Below are 24,954 nucleotides of genomic sequence, written 5' to 3'. Positions count from 1 at the left end.
AATAGATTCGTAAAATTTAGCTTATATGGTCTGATCCACAGCACCGACAAATTACATTTGATTAGAGCCTTTGACGTCAGGAGAACATCCCAAGGTATTCCCAAGCAGCACAAAGGCAACAACTGACTTTTTTTAAAATTTGAAAGACAGTCTTAGGCAATATATTACAATGAATATATATGTTCTTACAAAATGTTTACTACAGTAAGCGCAGTTTTTAAGCACAAGAAAACTACAGGTTCTATAACTCTATAAGATGGGAGCAGTTTTATATAGTTTGTGTACATTATGAAAAATTAAGCACTTTTTTGTGTCAGATATAACAACTTGCATTTATTCAACACTCTTCACGGAAGATTACATCTCGAAGCGCTTCACATGGTGTTAGATGCAGAGCAAGAGAGGAAGGAGGGAGAAGTCACTATAGGCACTATAGGCATCTTCAAAGAGTGTTTCTAAGCCAGATCTAAATAGGAATAAAAATAATAATCCTTGCATTTGGTATAGGGCCTTTCAGAACACAACAACAAGATTACATTTGGATCGAAACCAAGCTAGCGTGTACTGTGGAATCAAAGGAGGCAGCCAAGATATTACAGCAGTCTTGAGATGATCTACACCTACAACAACAACAAAATTACACTTGCAAAGCGCCTTTCACGTCGGGAGGTCGTCCCAGAGAGCTGGAGGGCGGCTGAAGGCACAATTGAAAAAGAGGGTCTTGAATCGAGCTTGAGGGAGGGAGCAAGACAAAAGGATTGTGGGATGGAATTCCAAATGGTGGGGGCAGAGAAGCGGAAAGCCCAGCCGCTGATGGTAGGGCGGGTCAGGCGGGAGACATGGAGCAGGTTGGAGCCTGCTGAACGGAGGGAACGGACAGATTGATAGAGGGTTAGCAGGTCAGAGAGGTAGGAGGAGGCAACGACATGGGGGGCCTTGAAAGTGAGGATGAGGCCCAATGGCCAAATAGTTTACTGAAACTCACCATCACACATAAATAATTGTCATGTGAGCAAAGTCCGAGATGCCAGCTGATGCTCAAGGCCAAGAAATAGTAAGTTTAGAGGAAGTGTTAAAAAAAACTTGAGTGGTGGGAACACTTTAAAAATATTTACGAAAAAAGAATCAACAAATACTATATTTGTCAACTTCATTTTTTGTATCAAAAGTTCTTTAGCGTCCCCCTGAGCAACATCTCATCTGATAAACAGATATTACACTTCAATGTATACTGGGGGGAATGCTCAATTGTCAGAGGTGCCATCCTTCAGACGAGATGTTGCACCAAGGTCCCGTCTGTCTGTTCAATTGGACGATAAAGATCCCATAGCATTATTCAAAAATAAAGGGAGTTTCTCCTGGTATCCTGGTCAACAATCTCTCAAATAAAATTGGTAATTCACTTCATGGCTGTTTACGGGCCACTGCTGTAAATTGGCTGCTGTGTTAGTCTACAAATACATAATCCCAATGATTTACAGCAAAAACTTTGAAGTGCTTTGAGATGTTTTGACACAATAAGATGCTATACCAAATGCAAGAATTATTCATTTGTAATAGGATGGGTGTGGAGTTAGAAGCGAATTTCCAAATTTTTCTCCTTATAAAACAGTTTAAAAATCATTGCATGTTTTAAAAAAATGTAATTGCATTTATATATCACCTTTCATGTTGGGAGGACATCCCAAGGCACTGGACAGTCAAGGGTTTGCACCTGAGTTGGAGGTTGCAGTCAACAACAACAACAACAACAAGATTGCATTTATAGAGCGCCTTTCACGTCGGGAGGACGTCTGAGACCTTCCAGTGTGATGGGGGCCAAGAAGGGTTGGAAGTGGAGGTGGGGTGACCAAAGGCGCGGTCAAAGAGGAAGGTCTTGAGATGAACCTTGAAGGAGGCAAGGAAGGGACGAGGCAGAGGGAACGGGCAGGATGGTAATGTTTTAGTGAGTCACAAAGGTAGGGAGGCGCAAGACTGTGAAGGGCTTTAAAAGTGAAGACGAGGAACTTAAACTCAACTCTCTGGGGGTGTGGAGCCCGTGAAACAGTGAAGCAAATAGGAGATTGATCCAAGTTAACACAGATGCACCACCTTGCAGTTAGACAGACCTTGTGCTGAATCTCAGGAGCATGCGAGAAAAATACGAATCAGACAAAAAAAACTTCATGAAAGTAAGGGTGGCAAGAATTGTTACTTGGTAAGGAAGTGTAAGTGCTGTTATCTTGCAGAACTGTATCCAAATAAAAGAAAAAAAGGAGTCAACTACCATAAAGGGAGATGGACAGAGAAAATTTAGTGTGAAAAAAACAATGGATGAACTACAGGAAAACACAATCGTCTACACCCAATTTCTCACCAGCTGAATTGTAAGCAACGTGTAAAAAATGTTTGTCTCCTGGGTTATTAAATCACCATTCACATCAATGTATGTGCTACTCATTTCCTGCATACTGCACACGGGTACTATGCACAGGAAGCATTGTTGATATCAAGTGAGTTCACTATTTTGTTTTAGCACAGAAAGCCAACTAGATAGCATCGAAAGCTGGTGTATTGTGCTTCCAGCTAGGACAGGTCAACAATAGGTCCCAAATGTAAGTGAGGTAGAGATATAGTTAAGGGCGCTATAACAGGGGTCTCCTGTAGACTATACAACTGAGCACTTTTCTGGCTACGTGATCTGTCAATGGTAATTCATTAGCAGAAACTTCCTCAGACAAGAAACAACCTGAAAAGATTGTATGCTGACATTCTATGTATATTTTAATCCATTTTCATTGTACTAGTATGTCTCATTGTGTTACAAAAGTTTCAGAAGTAATTCAGAAAGAAACATCAGCAAAGAAATATACAAAATTGAAGATTTATAAAACAATTGGCTCTAATTAGATTGCATATGCAAGCACACAAGGATCTGACAGAGAAATTAACAGTGTTCTGACCAAATGCGTCTCCAGTTCCTTCAAAGCAGGAATAATACTATGAGAACGGAAAATAGTTAATGTAACCCCAAAGTTCAAGAAAAGAACAGAGGTATGTATCTATGCATTACAGGCTATGTAGACTGACATCAATACTGGATTCAGTTACGACATTTAATGAGAATTATTCATTGAGACCAAAGGTAAATAAGAACCAGCATGGATTCATGAAAGGGATTAATATCAAACAAATCTAATGGAATTTACTTTTTTGCAGATTTTATCAAGTAGCAGATGACAGAAATTTGGTTGGTTTGCCTTTCGGAAAACAAAATCTGATAAGGTTCAAAATAAGAACATTATACAAAATAGAAAGGGGAGTACAAACAATCATGAATGAGATTATTCAGACTATGATGAATGGGAATGGTCAACTCAGTTAAGAGTAACCACTAATTCCATAAATTCACACCATACCTTTTTTTGTCATCCTAACACATTCAGAAACCCAACAGCTTACTTAAGAATATCCAAACTCCACTTACCTCCCACATCCCAAGGAGGGCTTTTGCTATTCAGATTACCTAACTCAATATAACTCTACATTCTTTGAATGAAGTGCAACTGCAAGATATTAACAAATAGATTTTAAATAAAAACGGATTTGTTAAAGGCAGATCGTGTCTGACAAACCTAATAGAATTTTCTGATGAAGTGACTGAGAGGGTGGATGAAGGCAGTGCAGTAGACGTAGTTTATCTAGATTTTCAAAAGGCATTTGACAAACTGTCACATAAGAGACTCGTAACCAAAACAGAAGCTCACGGTATTAAAGGGACTGTGGCAACATGGATCCAGAATTGGCTGGGAGACAGAAAGCAGAGAGTGGTAGTAAACAGTTGCTTTTCTGACTGGAGGGAGGTGTGTAGTGGTGTCCCTCAGTGGTCAGTATTGGGACCACTACTCTTTCTGATCTATATTAATGATCTGGACCTGGATATAGGGAGCACAATTTCCAAATTTGCAGACAATAGTAAGCTAGGAAAAGTAGTTAATGGTGAGGAGGATAGCACCAGACTCCAAGAGGACTTAGACAAATCGATAAAATGGGCAGAAACGTGGCAGATAAGATTTAATGTGGAGAAATGCAAAGTGTTGCATTTTGGTGGAAGAATGAGGAGAGGCAGTATAAGCTGATGGTACAATCTTAAAGGGGGCAAAGAACAGAGAGACCTGGGGGTCCACATAAGCAAATCTCTGAAGGTGGCAGTACAGGTAGATAAAGTTGTTAAAAAAGCATACGGGATACTGGGTTTTATAAACAGGGGCATAGAATTCAAAAGTCCGGAGGTTATATTGAATATTTATAAAATGCTGGTTAGGCCTCAGTTGGGAGTACTGCTTTTAGTTCTGGGCACCGCACTTTAGGAAATCGTTATAAAACCACATGGTATAAGCACTCCAAGACACTGCTCTGCGTGGCGGGTGCTATATAAGTGCAAGTTGTTGTTGTTGGTTTCCTCAGCCTGGGTTTTATAAGTTTTACCTCGACTTACACCTGGGTTGTATTTCAATTTCTCACCCAAGCTATTCTTGTGGAAAGAATGCCAGTTTAGGACCAAAATATAATTGTTTTGTAGCTCTATCTACAGCAACATGGGTGAAGATTCAGCATTTCTCCTGTAAATGTCTGTTTTTCTATATAAAAAGGGTGATTTAAAAAANGTAGGTGGCAGTGACGCAGACGCAAAGGACTTTTATGTGCTGAAAATTCAAATGTTTCTAAATTCCTAATTGAAGTTATTTCTCAATTATTATACAGCTTCAAAATACTGTTTTAGAAATCCCATTTATTAACAATCTTAGCTTTGTAGATTATTTGCATTTCTCCTAACCAGTAAACCCAACTGAACTTCATTAAACATGTAATTCATTTCCTCAGATTAGATCATTATTACTGAAATGACAAGTGAAGCTCCAAGAACAGACACCTGTGCGCAGCATATACAGCTGCAGTTTGTAACTGTTCTAACAGCTCCACTTTCAGTCACGTAAACAGACCTAAAAAGTATAAAATGCAAATGAAGAATTAGAAGATTGCATACCATGCTCAAAAACACACTGATAAAAACCACACATCTCAATATATACTAAACATATTGAAGACAATTGTGAGGTTACATACATTTTAGGAGGAAGAATAAGAACAAGTAAATGTTAGGTAGTAAAATATTAAAAGCAGTGTAAGAGCAGAGGGACCTGAGGTCAGTGCACATGAATCCTTAAAGAAGGGAAGGCAGAAGGACAAAGCTGTCAAAAAAGCTTTCATAAAAAGTTTCATAAATAGGGGTAGAGAATATAAGACCAAAGAGGTAATGCTAAATTGTGTATAAATCCTTAGTCTGACCTCAGAATATTGTGTTGAGTATTGGTCACCCCACTTTAGGAAGACGTCAAGGCGATAGAGGGGAGTTTGTAGAGGAGCTTTACTAGGATGATACCAGGGATGAGTGGTTTGGCCCATTAATAGACTGGAAGAACTGAGAGTGTTTCTGTTGGAACAAACAAGTTTGTGGGGTGACCTGATGAATGTCTTTAAAATTCTGAAGGGTTCTGATGGGAGTTAATAGGGAGAAATTATTTCTTAGCATTTGAGTTGAGGACCAAGGATGCTTGAAGGGACGCGCAGAAGTGGTGATGATTAATGGAAAACAGGACCTTGGGATTATACTTAGACCTCAGGATGGCCTAGGAGTAGACGGCAGATTCGGCCTGTGTGAGAGAGAGATGGTAGGTTCAAAGATGCTTCAGCAATATCTGGCAGTGAACTATGAGGCCAGTTTTGTGCCATCTGTGCTCGAACTCCTGTGCGATTTTATGTTTCTATTTGTATTGCATGAATTGTGGCCAAACATGCAGTATAAACACAAATAATTGTCTTCAGTCAAAATGATGTAACCCTTCCATAAATCACCATCTTTTGACCAGAAATGGCACTTACAACCTTAAGAAATAAAGATTGTTGAGATTCATACAGGAATTATAACCATGTTTTACGATGAGAATTAAAACTCCACACACCCATTACCCACATCCTTGCCAAGCTCTATTCGTTCTCAAAACCCCAAAGGATTGTGTTTAAGATCTTAGTCTTGAAATTCCTCCCGTCTCTCCCCACCAACTGTGCAATCTTCTACAGTCTTACGTGCAGTTTGTATTCTATGCTTTTCTGACTCCGCTAATTCTCACTCTTACTATAGGCTGCTAAGCCTTTAGCCTCAATGCCACTGTCCTCTGGCACTCTTCCAAAACTACTTACTTTGCTACCTCTCTCCCTGTCTTTACAAACCTTCTCAAAACACCTCTCTTCGAATGTGCCTTTAATTATCAATTTACATTTTTATTTCACTACTTGATGTCCACCACATTGCCAAACACTTTCACAAGATTATAAGAGACATTTGCATGAAGACCCACAAGCAGTGACCAATTTATTATTTTTTTAAATGAAGGAATTATTACCCCTGGAAAAGTGATCCTGATCCACCAATTAACTAACAACCGAGTTCCTACAGACTGCTAGGTAAACAGAGGGTGTGGAATAAGGAAACATGTCCAACATTTTGTTCTGCCGGGAATCAAACCCAGGTATCTCGCTTGCAAGGCGACTGCTCTAACCACTGAGCTACAATACCTGGTGTCTGTACTGAAATTGCTCTTTGCAACCCTAAATCCGTGTTCTCTTATTCTGCTGTATCAGTGCATCCGAAAGTATTGTTCTGAGTTTATTTTCCCAATCCTATTTGCTCCTAGGGCTTTGGCTGCCCATTATGTCAGTCATGGCGACCAGTACTGTATGCAGTATGCTAGGTGCTCATTCAGCTGGGGATCTGAACTCAACTGATTTGGCAATATAGCGCAGTATCAACAACAACAACTTGGATTTTATAGCTTGCGCCACGCCGGACGGCGTCTCAGAGTGCATAACAGTATTTTGTTTGCCTTATTTATTTACTATTATTTATAATAAATTTATTTATTGCTGCCTCAACTGTTTTGACATGGTGAGCAATTAGTCAACTAACACCAATTAGTCACTTTCAGCTTCTCTTTGGCAAGTTCTATCCCATCCATGTGTTTCCTATTCTTACCTACATGCAGTACATTGTATTTATCCATTTTGAGGCAACCTTTTACTTGATATGTTTTATATTAATACAATTTGTTCTAATTAAAGAATGGTCGCTTGCACCAATTATATCATGCATGAATATCTTTAACACCACTATGTGGATTCACTGAAATGCCAATAGAGGATTGGTCCTATGTCCAATCCTCAATTTTTTTTTGGTCAGATGGGTGTCTGACAAACTCCGTAACCCATCACTATGTTTAAGAGTTTCAAAGCCAAACAGAGTTCCATCCATGGAAATTTCTAAGCCATATATCTGACACACATGAAAACCCATCTTAATACTTCATAGTTTCAAACCAAACTGCTCAGAGTTCCAAATATTTATGGTTTCTATTTGGCACTTCTTCTGGAAAGCTTAGCATCCAAAACTTGGGGACCTCAGAGTGTGCATTGGAATACTGTTGAAGCTTAACAAGCCAAAACAAGCTTACCACAGGCTAACTTCCTGCTGTTTGCCTCGCAAGCAGCTTAACCAAAAAAAAACTGTTAAAAGTTTTGGCTGGCAGGATAAACCGTGTAAACGAAGAATCCAATGTCCAGTGACTGTTCTGTTCCTCTAAGTCCTGATGACAAGCCAGGCTAGTTGGTTCATTATCAACAGTGCCTTGAAGCACTACCCAGATGACTTGCATAATAATGACCTGCAATATCCATCTGTACAATATCTATACTACTGAAGCAATATACTGGTCTGAGATCACCAATGTAAGTGAGGTATTGTAGACAGAACATTACAGAATTATTACTAGAATTTTGAATTAAGAATAAAATAATATCTGTGTTAACTAAAAAGTATTCGAGTTTGACATCCATTTTACTATATGTATAAGCTAGTTCAGTCTGCTGATCTTTGAAAATGACATCTGTATAACTATGCTCACAGCTCAAAAACTACAGATTTTTCTTATAAATCCTCCGGCTAAAGATGTTAGCTGTTCTCGTGTAATTATGACATTGCACATCCTTTGTTCTTCATTGACTTTCTCACCACTTACCATTTCTAAAAAGAACCAGGGAGAATGCAACTCATATACAATATAAAAAACACATGGGCAGAGGATCAATTACAGATGTGTTTCTGGTCTCTTGCTAGGTTGGGGCTTGTTTGTACATGCATGGCAATATAGGAACTTTATGAACATCTGCAATTCACCCCAGACTATCTCAAATTCCATATAAAAAATTCAACTTGAGAAATTAATTGAAAATGTTTACGGATTTTAATTGTTAGCAGCTATGATAAGCTTGCCTTCAAAACTGTGGAGCTCAGCAGCCAGAATTCCTACTTTGGATTGCTATTCAGAGTGACAATGGGTAAAAGACAGGATTAAGCCTGCAATGGCTCCAATGGTCGAACAACGGGTTAACATCATTCTGGTCAAAAAAGGTAGCCAGTCTACAAAACACTTTGTGAAGTTTGTAATTATTCTGTATCATCTGTACTGCACCGTATACGCTGTAATGTAATTCTTTCAGCAATACGTTGTGATCAAACAACAACAAGAAGATTACATATGTTTAGCGGCTTTCATGTTGGGAGGATGTCCCAAGACGCTGGACAGTCTACAGCATTTCAGACCCGAGCTGGGGTCAACCAACCAATGCCCGACCACCTCAAATGTACTTTATTTTCTTTCAATTTCTCTGAACTTTTTCTCCCCTATTGAAGAAAGCAGCTTTTTCTAGTGTGTACTGTCCTCTTATAACATGGAGTGAAATGGAGAATTTTTAAATCTATTTTAACAGTGCAGTATAGATAACTAGCCATCCATATTGTGTAAGACTACTGTAAGAGTACTAACAATTTTTTAAATAACATTCTGCAAAATAAGACAAACAGTTATTGCCGAACTATTATGAAACATTTTACAGCCACTTTAGCTTGCTAATATATAATAATATCCTGCTTTGCTTCCATAAAACCATCTGCTTTGCTTTTCATTTTTTTGTTTCACATTTAATCCTCAATCCCAGAGTACCCATTAGTCAAATAATTGGCTGGAAACTGGGTATGACAGTTCACTCTATCATATTAGCTTTCTAGTGTTTGATATCATAAACCTGCTACTGATTCAACACTATTCAACTTACGTGGGAAATCTACTGTATTGAATCCAAGTTATTTAGCACTTTACATCTAACAGCTGTGGCATATTACCTTTCATCTAAATGTGGTTAAAAATTTCAGACTTCCACCATAATATTTTACCACCAAGGGATATTATGTCATGTGGGAACCCGAAATAAATTACAGTATGACGCTACATATCAGCACACACACTATCCTCATGTCCAACATTCGATTAGGCTCTTATTCAAGTCAACTTGGCTGCAATGCTACAATTTATTTACATGTATTTAAGGTATGCATGCGCTCAGGCTATACAAATCATGATTTCAATAAAGTGTGAACAGTCAGTATAAGATAAAGTGTCTGATCTTGTATATACAAAATATAGTGACTATACATTATCTGTGAATCACTTTGAGATGTTTCAATGATGTGTTAAAGCCCTATATCAAATGTAAGAATTATTAGCTAATTTATGTGCAATTGGCACAAAGAACACGGTTAAAAGCTATTTCAGGAATGACAGGACAAGGCAAACAATTAAACTAATCCAGAATTTGATGCAACTCCAACAATATTCATATATGCCAAAGTACTTGACTGGTAACTGCTATCATGCATAGTGACAATCTATAGGCAAATGTGACAGTCAATTTGCTCTACAGGAAAGACCAGAAACAGCCATGAACTAATGTTGTTCACTGAATAAAACAGATAATTTTCTGTTAAGTATATAAAGGTAATGTTCTAAGAAACGCATAATCTAGGTTTGTAGTTCCCATCCCCATAATACACCAGTGGGCATAATAATTTATCAGACAACCTGGTATAAACATCATAAACTACAGCTTTCCAAGCAGTAATAACACCCTGACCAATTGTAAATTCTTCAAAAGTGTTTCCACAACCGTTTTATAGCAGAGCATAATTTATACCTTCTCACCTGCACATCTATGCACAGGCTGAGAAAGGTTGTGGGGGGGAGGTGACTGAAATATGGTCAAAAAGATAGGTCTCGATGGGTTTTGAAAGTGGGGAGATACGGACGAAACAAAGGGACTCTAGGATGGAGTTCCAGGGAGCGGAGACGAATGGGATGGAGACATGAAGCAGGCCAGTGAACAGAAGGACAACCACCAACAACAACAACTTGGATTTATATAGCGCCCTCCATGTCGGACGGCATCTTAGAGCGCTTCACAGTCAGTAACGAATACTGGGGCCGAGCCAGGGGGAGGGGAGGAAGGTGACCAAAGGCGCGGTCGAAAAGAAAGGTCTTCAGTAGGGACCTGAAAGTAGGAAGAGAGGGGGCAAAGCGAAGAGAATTCCAGAGCCTCGGGCATAGTGGCTAAAGGCACGGCCGCCGAGGGTGGAGAGGAGGACTCGGAGGAGGACAGACCCGGAGGAACGAAGGCAACCGGTACTGTTTTGAGGAGAGAGGGGAGGTCAGAGAGGTAGGGGGGGTGCAGAGGAGTGGAGGGATTTAAATACAGGGGTGAGGATCTTGAAATCGATCCTTTCTGGGATAGGCAGCCAGTGCAATCTGGCAAGGACTGGGGTAATCGGGGAACGTAGTTTTGTGCAGGTGAGAATGCGGGCAGCAGAGTTTTGGATGATTTGGATTTTATGGATGGTGGTGGATGGGAGACCTGTGAGGAGGGCGTTAGAGAGGTCCAGCTAGTGGTGACAAAGGCATGGACTAGGGTTTCAGTGGCCTTTGGAAAGAGGTACTTGCGGAGACGGGCGATGCGTCGGAGGTGGAAGAAAGCTGTGCTGGTGAGAGACCGGATGTGGGGGAGGAAGGACAATTGGGGATCGAACCTGATGCCAAGGTTGTGTACCAGGCCTGAAAGGTTGCATGAGGTTGCAGAGGCAGGGAAGGACAAGACTGCGGAGGGATTTCAAAGTGAGGAAGAGGATCTTGAATTCAAAGGACGAGCATTTTGATCTTGATTCTCAAAAGGCGTGGGAAGGCGAGGTAGTGGTGAAGGTGGGCAATGTTAAGGAGATGTAGGAAGCGAACTTGATCACAATTTGATGGATGGTTTAATTAATTTTTTAAAAAATCGATAATAATTTTTTCAAGGCTTTCAAGATTAATCCATGCTTCCTATATTCTTACACAAAGAAATTTCTTCAAAACAATTCTGAAATTTTAACCAATGACAAGCCAAACACACGCACCAAAGATTTCTGTGATAGGTTATTCAGTGCCCGCCAAGATGTTGAAATACTTCTAAAAACAGCAAAAAATATTGGGTCTTCACAAAATCAATTACACTTGGATTTTGGTTATGAATGCAAACCAGATATCGAGGAGTAGGTGAAGAACTGTACATCACAATCTTCGGCTTCAGGTTATAAACGGTCTCTGCTTTATTCAGACATCTTACTTGATTTTGTTGCAGCCAAGCAACCTATTCTCGTCCCTACGCCTCGCTCCCTCCCTTGCCTCCTTCAAGGCACGCCTCAAGACCCTCCTCTTCAACCGTGCCTTCGGCCACCCTCCTATCTTCTCTGCCCTCCACCCTCTCTGATCCCAAACCCCAACCTCCCCCTCCCCCCACTCGGGTCCTAATCCCTGACTGTTCAGCACCTTGGGATGTCCTCCCGACATGAAAGGTGCTTTACAAATGTGATTTTGTATTGTATTTTATTCTCCCTTATTAACTAAATATCCCTGGTTATAAACTGTCATACTTTGAATAAAAAGTTATTTAGGTTAATGAATGCACAAAAACATTTTAGCCTACATCAGCCTGAATCATTTAGTAGCACTCTCGCCTCTGAAGCTTGTGCAACTCATAATCAACTCTGACGTTCCAAATGCAGTGCTGACAGTGTGGTGTCAGTGCCATCCTTTAGAGGAGACATTAAAAATCAAGATCCTGTATTCCTGTTCAAGCGGACGTTAAAGGTTCCACAGTACTATTTGAAAAGATAAGGCAGTTTCTCCTCGAGTCCTAGCCAACAATCCCCCAAACAAAATTGGTTATTCACTTCATGGCTGTTTGTGGAACACTGCTGGGTGCAAATTAGCTGCTGCATTTGCCTACAAAATACAATCACTCCACTTTACAGTTTATGCTGTGAAGCTCTTTGAGATGAGAAAGAAGTATTTCAAATGTAATGATTAAGAATTATTATTATTTCTAAGTTTATAACCATGTGAAAAAATTCATAAACCAAAGCAAGGTGTCAAATGTACAAGAACATATTCATAATTTTACAATTTAAAAAAAATATGAAAAACTAATTAATTTTGAAAGAACACATGGTACTAAAACCTTTTTTCAACTATTAAAACACTGTCCAACATTTCTGAGATAGAAAATAAAAGCCATAACTGTAATGTTAAAAAAAGGAGTTTTCCCTGGACTCTCCTGCTTAAAATTGTGAATCAAACCTATTTTCAATTGTCCTTTTTAAAACAGGTCTGAATTTATCAACTCAGAAGACAGATTAAAAACAGTGGTAGACGCACAGACTTGATGGGCTAAATTACCTATTTCTCTGCTGAAAACATTCTTATGAAACTTTCTAAACAAAGCAAGAGCTAGGCTGACAGTAATATCTGATGTCTTTCATAGTGAATAAAGACAGTAGACAAGAAAAACCTTTATACAATGTCGCCATCAGAAAAGAGTATAGGTGCCGATTGGCTCAGTTAGAAACATTCTCTCCTCTGGATTCGAACTTGAGCTCATAATTTGGGAAACTTCCTTGTATCATCCTAAAGAAGCACCACATTGTTGGAGGTGCTGTCATTCAGATGAGATGTTAATTCTGGTCCCATCTGCCTCTTCAAGTAATAATAATAATAATAAAAGTACATTAAAGACCCCATAACCTACTGAAAAAGAGAATGGAGTTTATCCTGACATGCTGGCCAAAATTCCCCAGTTAATTTGGTAACCTACTATATATAATGTTTTGCATTTCTTGGGACGTCCTCCCGGCGTTAAAGGCGCTATACAAATGTAATTTTGTTGTTGTTTATAGCTATTTGTGGGTCCTTGCTGCACGCAAATTAGTGACTGTATGTGCGTAGAAATACACAGTCACGAATCACAACAGCAGTTATTTATGAAGTGCTTTGAAATATTCTGACATTATAACTGCTATATCAATTGGAAGGAATATTACTATTACGTTTCAAGTAGTATACTCAAAAAGAAAACTGTTACCATATTGCATAAAGTAAATTATTTTAATCTTATTAAATGAACAGGTAGAACTTTGACTAATTTTCATCTGTGCAATGCCTTCCTTTACTGAAAAATTATTAGTCAACATTTTAACAGCAGAGTATCCCTTTTTATATAATTCAAAACTGTATGTTGCCATTTAATTTGTTTAGAAACAAATTTCAAAACATTACATACAACATGCTTCACGTTCAATGATTTATTGCAATATTCTACGCATTATATCACTGCTATGACGAAGAATATGTTTGAATGGCACAAGCCTTTTCATCAAACTAGAGATCAACACCCATGTTAATCACAAGAAATCGTAGTGCGGTATTTAGGGGAGCACAATATAATTAGGCCAAGTCAACATTGCTTTACAAAAGGGAAGTCATGTTTGACAAATCTTATAGAGTTTTTTGAGGACATTTCCACTAAACTAGATAAGGATGAATCAGTGGATGTGGTCTATTTGGACTTCCAGAAGGCATTTGATAAGGTGCCGCATAAAAGGGTAATCCAAAAGATAAGGGCCCATGGAATTGGGGGGAGCATATTAACATGGATTGGGGAATGGTTAACAGGTAGGAAACAAAGAGTAGGGATAAATGGGTCCTTTTCGGATTCGCAGGATGTGACTAGTGGAGTGCCACAGGGATCAGTCCTTCGGGCTCAGCTATTTACCATTTACATCAACGTTCTAGATGAGGACATCGAAGCTAATATATCTAAATTTGCAGATTGTCACAAAACTAGGAGGAAGTGCCAACACAGAGGATGACATTAAAAAAATGCAGCGAGGACATAGATAGGTTAGGTGATTGGGCAGGTAGGTGGCAGATGAAGTATAATGTAGGGAAGTGCTAAGTCATCTACCTAGGTAGCAAAAACAGTAGAGCAGGTTATTTTTTAAGAAGGGGAGAGATTGAAATGTGTTAGCGTCCAGAGGGACTTGGGTGTCCTTGTACACCAATTACAGAAAGTTAGTCTGCAGGCGCAGCAAGGAATTAGGAAGGCGAACGGTAAGTTAGCATTCATTATGAAAGGATTAGAGTGTAAGAGTAGGGAAGTCTTGCTGCAACTGTATAGGGCCCTGGTGAGACCACACCTGGAATACTGCATCCAGTTTTGGTCTCCTTATTTAAGGAAGGATGTACTTGCCTTGGAGGGGGTGCAGCGTAGATTTACTAGGTTAGTACTAAGGATGAAGGGGATGAGTTACGAGGATAGGCTGACCAATTTGGGCCTATATTCTCCAGAATATAGAAGAATTAGAGGGGATCTTATAGAAACCTATAAGATCATCAAAGAGTAGATAGTGGGAGATTGTTTCCCCTGGTTGGAGAAACTAAAACCAGGGGTCCCAACCTTAAAATCAGAGGCCAGCCCTTTCACACTGAGTTGAGGAAGAACTTCTTCACTCAAAGGGTGGTGAATGTATGGAACTCACTACCCCAAAGGGCTGTTGAAGCTCAGTCCTTGAACATATTCAAGACTGAGATAGATAGATTTCTTATTGCAAAAGGGATTAAGGGATATGGGGATAAGGCAGGGTCGGGTTATTATCTGGAGTTAGATTAGAAGATCAGCCATGATTGAATGGCGGGGCAGGCTCGAAGGGCCAAATGGCCTACTCCTGCTCCTACATTTTATGTTATCTTAAATCTAGACCAAATCCAAACATCAGTCAAATAGTCGAAAAATGCAAAATCAATACAAGTTCAGGATTGACCTGTTTTCATTATAAAAGAGATCTTTAATGGGGGACCTAATAGAGATGTTTAAAATTATAAAGGGTTTGATAAGTTTAACATAAATAGACTTTCCCCTGGTTGGGGAGTCCATAACCGGGGAAACAAATATAAGATAGTGACTAGGGGACGCAAAAGATAATTTAAGAAGAACTATTTCACGCAGGGCGTAGGGAGACTGTGAAACTTGCTGCCTGAAGCAATGGTTGACGCAGATGTACTCAATCATCAAGTGAAGGATAGGGGAGTAGAAGAGTATGGGAGGGTGTCAGAAATGGGCGAAGACTCGGTGGAGTATAAACGCCGACATGCACTATTTAGTCCTAGTTGCCTGTTTTCGTGCTGTACATTCTATGTAAAAAATCTTTGTACTGAAACTAAACAGGTCTAGTGTTTAAAATGTATCACAATTTTAAGTGAAACCTACAGAGAGACATGTTGGATATAGAACAGGGCTAAGTACCTGCATGGACCAGGAATATTAGTGCAATGATCAGAGGTTTATCTTAAATAATACTCCCTCTTTGGTACTTACATACCAAAAAGTGCTCTGGGACGCCACCCTACCTGAGGGGCGCTATATAAATGCAAGTCGCTGTTGTTATATTATGTTAATATCCATCTTAATTTGAAACAATTTGAAGATAGCCACTTTTACATGGTTTGTTAGAAATAAACCCATAAAAGTAAAATTACCGCTTTGTAAAGCTTTATAAGTGTAGATTTCAACAGAGTTCAATTGGAAGGACAAAACTTAATGTTAACATTAGAAGTACAGACATGTACAAATATGGGGCCCGACTCAAGAATTATGAAAAGGAACTAAAACTGATGAGGAAATCTATTTATGTCTGGGAAAGATTTAAAGAAATACTTCTTCAAATTATAGAATAAAGCACTCCAGAGGCAAAAAGACTTCAAAAGGGTGGCCGTATTCAAGAAAGTTCAAAGGCTAGAAAATGAAATATAACATCGACACTTCAAGTTTCCTGCTTTCTGTACTTCTCTCCACCCTCTCCATTTAGTTTCAATGAATGGGAAGATTTGCAGCTGAAGCTAAGACATTATGTTTCAGTGATCTCAAAGTTTGAGAAATGGCAGCCCTGATTAGTGAGATAGTTAGTATGCAATAAGCCTTATTTTCATTTTAAGCAATTAGAAACAGGGGTCCTTTGTGCAAATGCTCAAGGTACAAGGCTATTGCAGAGCAGTCATCAAATTCCCTTATTGCATTTGAACAAAAAAATAAGAAAACAGGAAATAAAAATAAATACAAAAACAGATAGAGAAACCAAAAAGTGGCAATAAATTGACTGGATTTTTAAAAAAATGTTTCTCAGCAAAACAGTTATCAATTCTCTGATTAGCAGCAATATTAACGACGTTTCAATATTAATGAAATCTTCAAGATTCTCACCATTTGTACAAACTCAGCTCAAATTAATGACTGTTTGAGCACTATTGCTTAAACGTTAAGCACTGATGACATTACTTGCAATTCCTGGAGGTTGTTTCATGAGCGGGTTTGGAATCAAATCAATGCTCTCAAAGATTCATTTCTATTGCACAAAATTGGCAGCAGTCAACATCAACTGCAATATAAATGAAGCACGACACAAACTGTTTTGACCTGGAGGCTTAATTGTGTTGAGAGAAAATGGTTGGCTCTACAATTTATAAGAGTACTAAAATATAGGTTTTTAATAAGAAAAATCACCTTGCTTTGATAGAAAGCAATAAGAAATCAAATCAAATTTTCTTTAGTGGTAAGAGAACTTGTGTAACGGAATCCTGAATATAACTTTTCACACTGTAGTGATTTGGTTTCATGACTGCAATTGGCAATGAAGATTTTAATTAAGGATTTTCATGTTCCACTTGTAATAATCAATTGTTAGCAAGGGTGAAGAATAAGTTATGTTGCAATTTAAAACTAATAATTCAAAATAAAATCCAAATATCAATAGATCATTGGGACTTCCACCTGATGTGAAAGGCGCAATATAAATGCCATTTTTTGATTTTTATTTTGTAAAATGAGAAACCTATCCAACATGCTGAATTAATTATTTGATTGTTGAAGTTATCACAATCTTACCGTCAGAAGGTACAGCAGCAGGAAACACTTCTTTTAACAAGTCACCAAGGCTGTGTGGTTGTCCATCTGGACTGAGTGGTCGAAACAGCTTCTGAATAAACGGTTTCTCGTTTAAAGGCTGAAATGTGCGAAAACAGAATTAGACACCCAAGACCACGATATCGTATCTTGCACAGCAATTATTAGGTGATAACATACTTTGAAAATCTAGAATAAAATACTCAGTGCTGTACTGAACAATTGTTATACGGATTAGCTCAATAAGAAAAAAGGACTGAGTGAAATCTATCCTTAGGGTCTTTTGTGTGCCCTGTCCCCCGCCCCACCCCCCAATGTTTTAGGTAGTTTTAATAGATAGGGTTGTCTTCTAGCACATCAATTGTAAGGATGACTGGTCCAATAAATAGCACCTGTTCAGTTCTGTACTTTTGTGTCAGTCTAGATTATGAGCTAGTTTTACATTTTAAATTTTGATAAGTTGATCCAATTTGTTTCACTCAAGAAAAATACATTTGATTCTGTGCTATAAAGCAGTTATAATGATTTGAACTATGGCGTCTTATTTGACCCTCAACTATCCTTTCTACCCCACATCCATGTCATGACCCGCTTTGCCTTCCCCCACCTCCGCAACATCGCCAGGTTCTGCTGCTGTCTCACACATCCGGCCGCCGAGACCCTCATACATGCTTTTATAACTTCCAAGCTCAATTACACAAACTCCCTGCTTGTCGGCCTCCCCACCTCCTCCCTCGATAGGCTGCAGATAATCCAGAACTCCGCAGCCCGTGTCCTCTCCCGCACCAGGCTCTGTGACCCTATCATCCCCATCCTCGGCCGACTCCACTGGCTTCCCATCACATGGAGGATACAGCTCAAGTTCTCACCTTCAAGCTCTCCATGGTCTTGCTCCCCCTTACCTCTGCGACCTCCTAACCCCCTACCAACCTGTCCAGTCCTTCCGCTCAGCGGGCTCCAGCCTGCTTCATTTTCCCCACCTCACCCATCCCACCATTGGTGGGCAGACCTTCTGCCACTCTGCCCCCACCATCTGGAATTCCATTCCGCAGTCCCTCTGCCTTGTCCCTCCCTTGCCTCCTTCAAGACCTGTCTAAGACCCTCCTCTTCGACTGTGCCTTCGATCACCCTCCTTCCCCCTCGGCCCTCCATCCTCCCCGATCCTGATCCCCAGCTCGGGTCTGAAACATTGATTGTACAGCGCCTTGGGACGTCCTCCCAATGTGAAAGGCACTATAAAAATTTATTTTGTTGTTGTTGAGAATAACTTATACCATTAACTTTCCACCTTAAAAAGTTATTAATAAATATAATTTTTGCAAGAGCTTTACCTGGTAAGAACAAAACAAAACATTTTTTTCATTGTCACAATGAGAACAGAGTGAGGGCACAGTGAGGTGATTATCTTTCCTCCAAGGCTCCAAGATGCTATCCTGAGTAAAGGGCGCTATATAAATGTTATTGTTCTTTCACAAAATGGAAGATAATTGAGGTTCTATTGTAGCTGTTACTAATATGTATCCATGTCCTAACCTTGGCACTCATTAAGATTACAGAGCAAACCATTATAAGGTCACTTTGGTCCAATATCATAGGTCCAGCAGTATAACAAAGTGCAGAAAAATAGCCGATTTTCAAGTCATACAGATACTGTGAATGCACAACTCGTAATAAGCGACATTATTGTCACTTTCCTCTTCCATCGCACATGCGTACCACATAGGAAGTGAGTCTGTGGTGGTAATTTATTTAACACGCCCTAAAGCTCTGGAACAACCCCCCAACGACCCCCAGCTGGTGTCGTGCCCTGGGAAGCTGCCCTGCATGAGGGACGCTGTATAAATACAAGTTGCTTTTTTGTTGTAATTTGGAAGTTGGCCTTTTTTTAGCATTTGGGATGCTAACTTAAAAAGCTAAAAAGCCCTGTAAGCAAACCTGCCTTATAAGCTGGTGTCTTCTAACAGCATTACCCTGTAACTTCTAAAAAGAGTCACTCATGTGGCACCTTATCAAAAGCTTTTAGAAACCCAGGACATTGGAAGATGAAGTTTCCCTACATCAATTTGCATATTAAACTATATCAAATGTAAGGATTAATATTATTAAATCCTTAAAAAGGTTTAAGAGGTTGTCAAATTTTCTGAAGCTGTATTGACTATCATCAGATTACTTAAAGCTTCTTCTATTTTATTTCTGATTCTAGAGGTCAGGCTCATGAGTCTGTGCTTTGCCGCGTGTCGGCACGCTCAACACCGTCGATCACGCCATCCTCCTACATCGCCTGTTCTCCATTATCCACCTCAGTGGGACCACACTCGCTTAGTTCGAGTCCTACGCCAGTACTACATTTCTGCAAGTGACTTTTCTTCGCACTTCACCCCAAGGATCAATTCTTGGTCCCTTTTTCTTCTTCATCTATATGCGCCCTCTCGATGATGTCATCCGCAGACACGGGGTTAACTGCCACATGTATGCGGATGACACTCAACTCTACTTTTCCACCTCCATTGTTAAGCGCTCTGAGATGCCGCCCAGCGTTGAGGGCGCTATATGTGCAAGTTTTGTATTTGATATTTGTGACCTTCTCAAATATAAAAAATAAATGTTTCCATTTCAAGCCTGTCGGAAGATTCCCAGTATTCATTGAGTTCCGCAAAATGATCACCAGTTCACCTCTTTCTCTCACTCCTTCAGTTTCTCCTTTTAAACTCTTTTCAAATGCCACAGCCCTGGCACTCCTCAAAATCCATCATAACACTTAAGAGTATCCAAACCAGTGATAGTTCCAAATATGTATGCCACCTACACATGGAAATTACCCTGAGCCTGGAAATGGAATGCACCCTCTTCCCCTGCTTAAATAATTTTCGACAATTTTAGGCACAGTTCGGCGAGAGACAAGTCTGCAATTGAGTTGGAATTTAAATCAACTAAAACTGAACATTTCTGTGGCAATTGTGTGTCAGCATTTGTATTACTGTCTCTCTGAGTCAGAAGGTTGTGGATTGAAGCCCCATGTCAGAACTTGGAATCATATAATCTAAGCTGATGCTCTATTGCAGTGTTGGGATTGTGTTGCATTGTCGGAGGTGCCATCCTTTGGATGAGACGTTAAATCGAGGCCCTGTTCAGGTGGAAATTAAAGATCCCAAGGCACTATTTGAAAAGAGAAGCTAGTTTCTCCTGGCGACCCAGCCAACAAACCCCCCCAAACACAAATTGGTCTCTCATGCCATGGCTGTTTGTGGGACACTGCTGTGTGCAAACTAGCTGCCAGAGTTCATCCACAAAATACATAATCAATCCACTTTACAGTATATCCTGTGAAGTGCTTTGAATTGTCTCTAAGGCACTATATCAACTGCAAGTATTGTTGTATTATTAAATAAGAACGAGAAATAAGCTTCATATGTTTTGCAACAATGATATTAAGGATATCTCACTAAGTAATTCAGACTGAACAATCATTCTTTAAGGGACAGGCAGCATTAGGCAAGAAAATGTTAGTGAAATAATTTTAATGGAAGCTACAATCTAATAAATTATCAAAAAGCGATAGGGTTTTACCTAAATAATCCTTTACTCTTTTTGTAAAATTAAATGTTTTAATCAGAAAATGTGTAACATAGCAAAAATTAACCATTAACCAAGCTATATTACCACTTATTGAAATGGATTATGCACATCCCTATCATATATGTAGTGCTGCACTTTGGCTCATACACATATAATGTTTTTAATTCTATGAAAATCATTCCTCACTGTTGTTGTCAGTTCCTCACCTTTCCTACAATAACAAAGCCATTGATCGTCTTTGAAATTACTATAAAAAANGTATTATGTAGTAGTTACAGTTCCAGGTCTCACAGGGACGACTTGTCAAGTAACAGAACCAGACTGCAGCCTTGTTGCCTTATGCAATGATATATTAATACTTAACAAATATGTGCTGTATCATTTTTTTACAAAATCATTCTAAAGCATAATCAGTACAATTTAGAGCAGCAAACATTCACTTGTGTGCACTATAATATAAGTGTCCTGAAGAAAAGGGCTTCCTATCCACACAACTGTTTGGCAGTGTTATTTGTTTTGAAATGAAATGTTTTAAGTAAAGGTGTAGTTTTCTTTGTACATACTGGATTCTTGTCGCACTTCAATTTTGTAAAAAGGTATCAGTTACTAGCTTCTGAAACCAATCCAGATCTTGTTTTATGCTTTATCTACTTTTGAAGCTGTTGCTCAGACAGCCCCCTTCAGTGTAACACCTGAGCTTATCACCTAGAATTATTAATCAGTGGGCTCTGAAAGGCAGCACTTTAGATAAAGAGTTCTGGCACTTGTAACCAAATGCTACTGTTGGGAGTGGGTGAATGAGGTTACTGAAACTTACAGGACTTGTTAACAACAGTATACTTATAGAATTACCAGAAAAACTGAGTCATTGACAGGATGTGAAGACTTTACAGAATTAGCTGTAAAGTCTAGAAGGTGAGAGTACATTGAATTCAATTGAATTACATTTTGATTCATTTTTAATTAGAACCGTTAATAATTGATTATTTCAGTACAAAAGGAAAGTTAATTGCACTGTTCTAATTCAATTCCACAGCTTGTAAATTGAAAATATTTTTACAGTGCTATTATCAATGGTTTTGCTTTTACATTGTAATAATGTAAACTTATTTTGTAATTGAATGAGTTATGCAATGTGCTTATCAAATGATCTTTTGTAACTTTTTTGAACAATACTTTATAACTGTAAGTTTAAATGCACAGCATAAATTCCACAATGGAATATTCTGTTGCTGGGATCTGTCATGTCACTTGTGTGATCGATAAGTCTACCTATGCATGAAAGGACATTGGTGCTATCTAAATTTAGTTCACAGAATACTGGAAAAGGTTTGTGGTTACATTGCCCCCTGAAGATCAATTATAGCACGTGGGCATGAAACTTTTCATTACCTGAAGAAACAAAAACCTTGTCTGGTCTACTAACTTCAAAATTCTATGGTCCTTTAGTGGTTTTCTGACTAACTTTTGCAATTGTAAGTGGGTGACAAACTAAATCACTTTCACAATCTCACAATGGTTAAAGAACTTTAATCCAAGTTATTTTAATCTTCACAGAGTTACTTCATTCGGCAGTTCCCTATATAAAGCTATAATTGTGGTTGTAATTCTGTCAAAGGCATTGTGTGAGGAGGGGGCATGGGTCCTGTGACTTCCTCCAGGGAAAGAACACGAAATAGGCAATACCAACCACTGTGAAGATTTTCCAAGATCACTCTCCTGGGAACCAAAGACATTTTGAAAGGGTGATCAACAAAAGTAGCCTCAGTTTCCTGCTCTTCAGAAATAGAAGAATGCTTCTAACCCATTGCACACCTGAAAAATGCCTTTTAGTGAATTCAGACAAGGGAACTCAAACATTGTTTTGCGCCATTAAATGTAATTTTTTAGACAATTATTGAAAATATTTTTTGCTATGAGCCATTCATGATTTTCTCAAAAAATTACCTGACAAAAATTATAGTAAGCCAAATTTGTTTAAAATTCTACCTCAATTAAAATCACCAATTTTCCAAAGCTATATTTATGTATTTTTCCCCTCAAACACTAGTTCAATGTATTTTAAAACATTTGTACTAGATTTTCATACTGGCATTAATACAGACTCTTTGTTCCACCATCAACCTGCACTTCTGTTTATGGACAATGGAGAATAATAAGTGATTGTTAGAAAAAGAGCAGCATGTTCATCCACAAATACAGTCACTATACAGCACAAATCCTGGAACGAGGTTGAGACTTTTACACTGTGATAAGGCACAATACCAAATGAAAGATTATTATTTTTAAATGGCACCTTGGCATGTAAATTGTATCTCGTCTAGGGAACCTTGTCTCAATTGGTAGCAAGCTTGAATCTGAGTCAATAGACTGTGGTACATCCTATGTGTTGTTTTCCATCATGATGTGTTACTTACAGTGGAGATTTCCCCAAACTTACTCTTATTTGTTCATGCACTCACTGCTTATTTCTTTACAGGACAAAATCCTCCATTATCAACTTAGTAGGAGACCTGTAACTCAGTGGTTAGAGCACTCGCCTCGCAAGCGATAGACCTGGGTTTGAATCCCAGGTAGAGCGAAATGTTGGGCAAGTTTCCTTACGCCACACGCCTCTGTTTACCTAGTAGTAAGTAGGAACCCGGTTGTTAGTCGATTGGTGGATTGCTTTTCCTGTGGTAATAACACCTTCAAAAAAATATTAACGATGAATTGGTCACTTCAATCCATGACTGTTTGTGAGACACTGCTGTGCACAATTGGCTGCCACAGTTCGCCCACAAATACAGAGTCAATTCACTTTACAGTATATTTGAGACGTCTCGAAGACGTGATAAGACGCTATATCAAATGTAAGGATTATTATTATCAGTTCCATTTCCTGTGTTTGTTAAGAAGTACTTTTTGAACACAAGAGCTATTTTAGCTGCTGTTTTGGACTATCAATGATCAATATATGTTGAATAGGGCCATCTTTTCAACCTAGATTAGAAACAGTTGGACCTTTCTGAGGATTCAATCTTTTTCACTGAACGCTCATTGTTGTTAAGAACACAATCCAGTTTATCCCAGTTATGTAAGGTGCTCTGACATTCTATTTGTTCTCAACCAACTTCCTCCAAATTAAACCTATAATTACAAATTCTTCTTACTAGAATTTTAGTATCGCACAAACCTAATTTCTTGGTTCATGCAATGGCATGCTTCCTACATCGGCAAGGCTGTATTTACACCTTAAGTGAACAAAGCCAACCACACTAACCTGTAACATTGTGAAATTATTTTAGTCAAAATAAAATATTGACAGACAAACTTTTGTTTTGGTTAGTCAGGTGTCTGGCACCAACAGAAAACCATCATCGTGCTTATGCATATTAAAACCCGAGTTTAATGAATCACACCTGGAATTTCCCTTGCATTAGAATGGAATACACACTCCCCCCTCTGCAGACACGGGCTCTTCCCCCCCACCGCAGACAGGCGCTCTCCCCCCACCCCACTGCAGACACTCGCTCTCCCCCTCCACTGCAGACACTCGCTCTCTCCCCCCACTGCAGACACTCGCTCTCTCCCCCCACTACAGACACTCGCTCTCTCCCCACTGCAGACACTCGCTCTCTCCCCCCACTGCAGACACTCGCTCTCTCCCCCCACTGCAGACACTCGCTCTCACCCCCCACTACAGACACTCGCTCTCCGCCCCACTGCAGACACTCGCTCTCTCCCCCCACTGCAGACACTCGCTCTCTCCCCCCACTGCAGACACTCGCTCTCACCCCCCACTACAGACACTCGCTCTCCGCCCCCCCCCCCTTCCTCCCCACTGCAGACACTCGCTCTCTCCCCCCACTGCAGACACTCGCTCTCTCCCCCCACAGCAGACACTCGCTCTCTCCCCCCACTGCAGACACTCGCTCTCTCCCCCCACTGCAGACACTCGCTCTCTCCCCCCACTGCAGACACTCGCTCTCTCCCCCCACTGCAGACACTCGCTCTCACCCCCCACTACAGACACTCGCTCTCCGTCCCCCCCCCCACTGCAGACACGTCGCTCCACTGCAGACACTCGCTCTCTCCCCCCACTGCAGACACTCGCTCTCTCCCCCCACTGCAGACACTCGCTCTCTCCCC

The 24,954-nt window shown here is 39.6% G+C and overlaps 1 protein-coding gene across 4 annotated transcripts in view; it reads right to left on the bottom strand.

The window, feature by feature from the left end:
• Nucleotides 1–24,954, bottom strand: part of LOC103182206 (ATG5 autophagy related 5 homolog (S. cerevisiae)) — a 166,017-nt gene that overhangs the window by 95,070 nt on the left and 45,993 nt on the right. For all 4 annotated transcript variants that reach the window (XM_007899121.2, XM_042332876.1, XM_007899123.2 and 1 more), the window contains exon 7: nt 17,230–17,347. In XM_007899121.2, the coding sequence (XP_007897312.1) occupies nt 17,230–17,347 (118 nt within the window). The remainder of the gene's footprint in view (nt 1–17,229; nt 17,348–24,954) is intronic.

The sequence above is a fragment of the Callorhinchus milii genome, unplaced genomic scaffold, assembly GCF_018977255.1.
Source record: "Callorhinchus milii isolate IMCB2004 unplaced genomic scaffold, IMCB_Cmil_1.0 Scaffold3, whole genome shotgun sequence".
NCBI classification, from domain to species: domain Eukaryota; kingdom Metazoa; phylum Chordata; class Chondrichthyes; order Chimaeriformes; family Callorhinchidae; genus Callorhinchus; species Callorhinchus milii.
The sequence above is the reverse complement of the archived record's forward strand: the minus strand, read 5'-3'. Positions and strand labels throughout refer to the sequence as shown.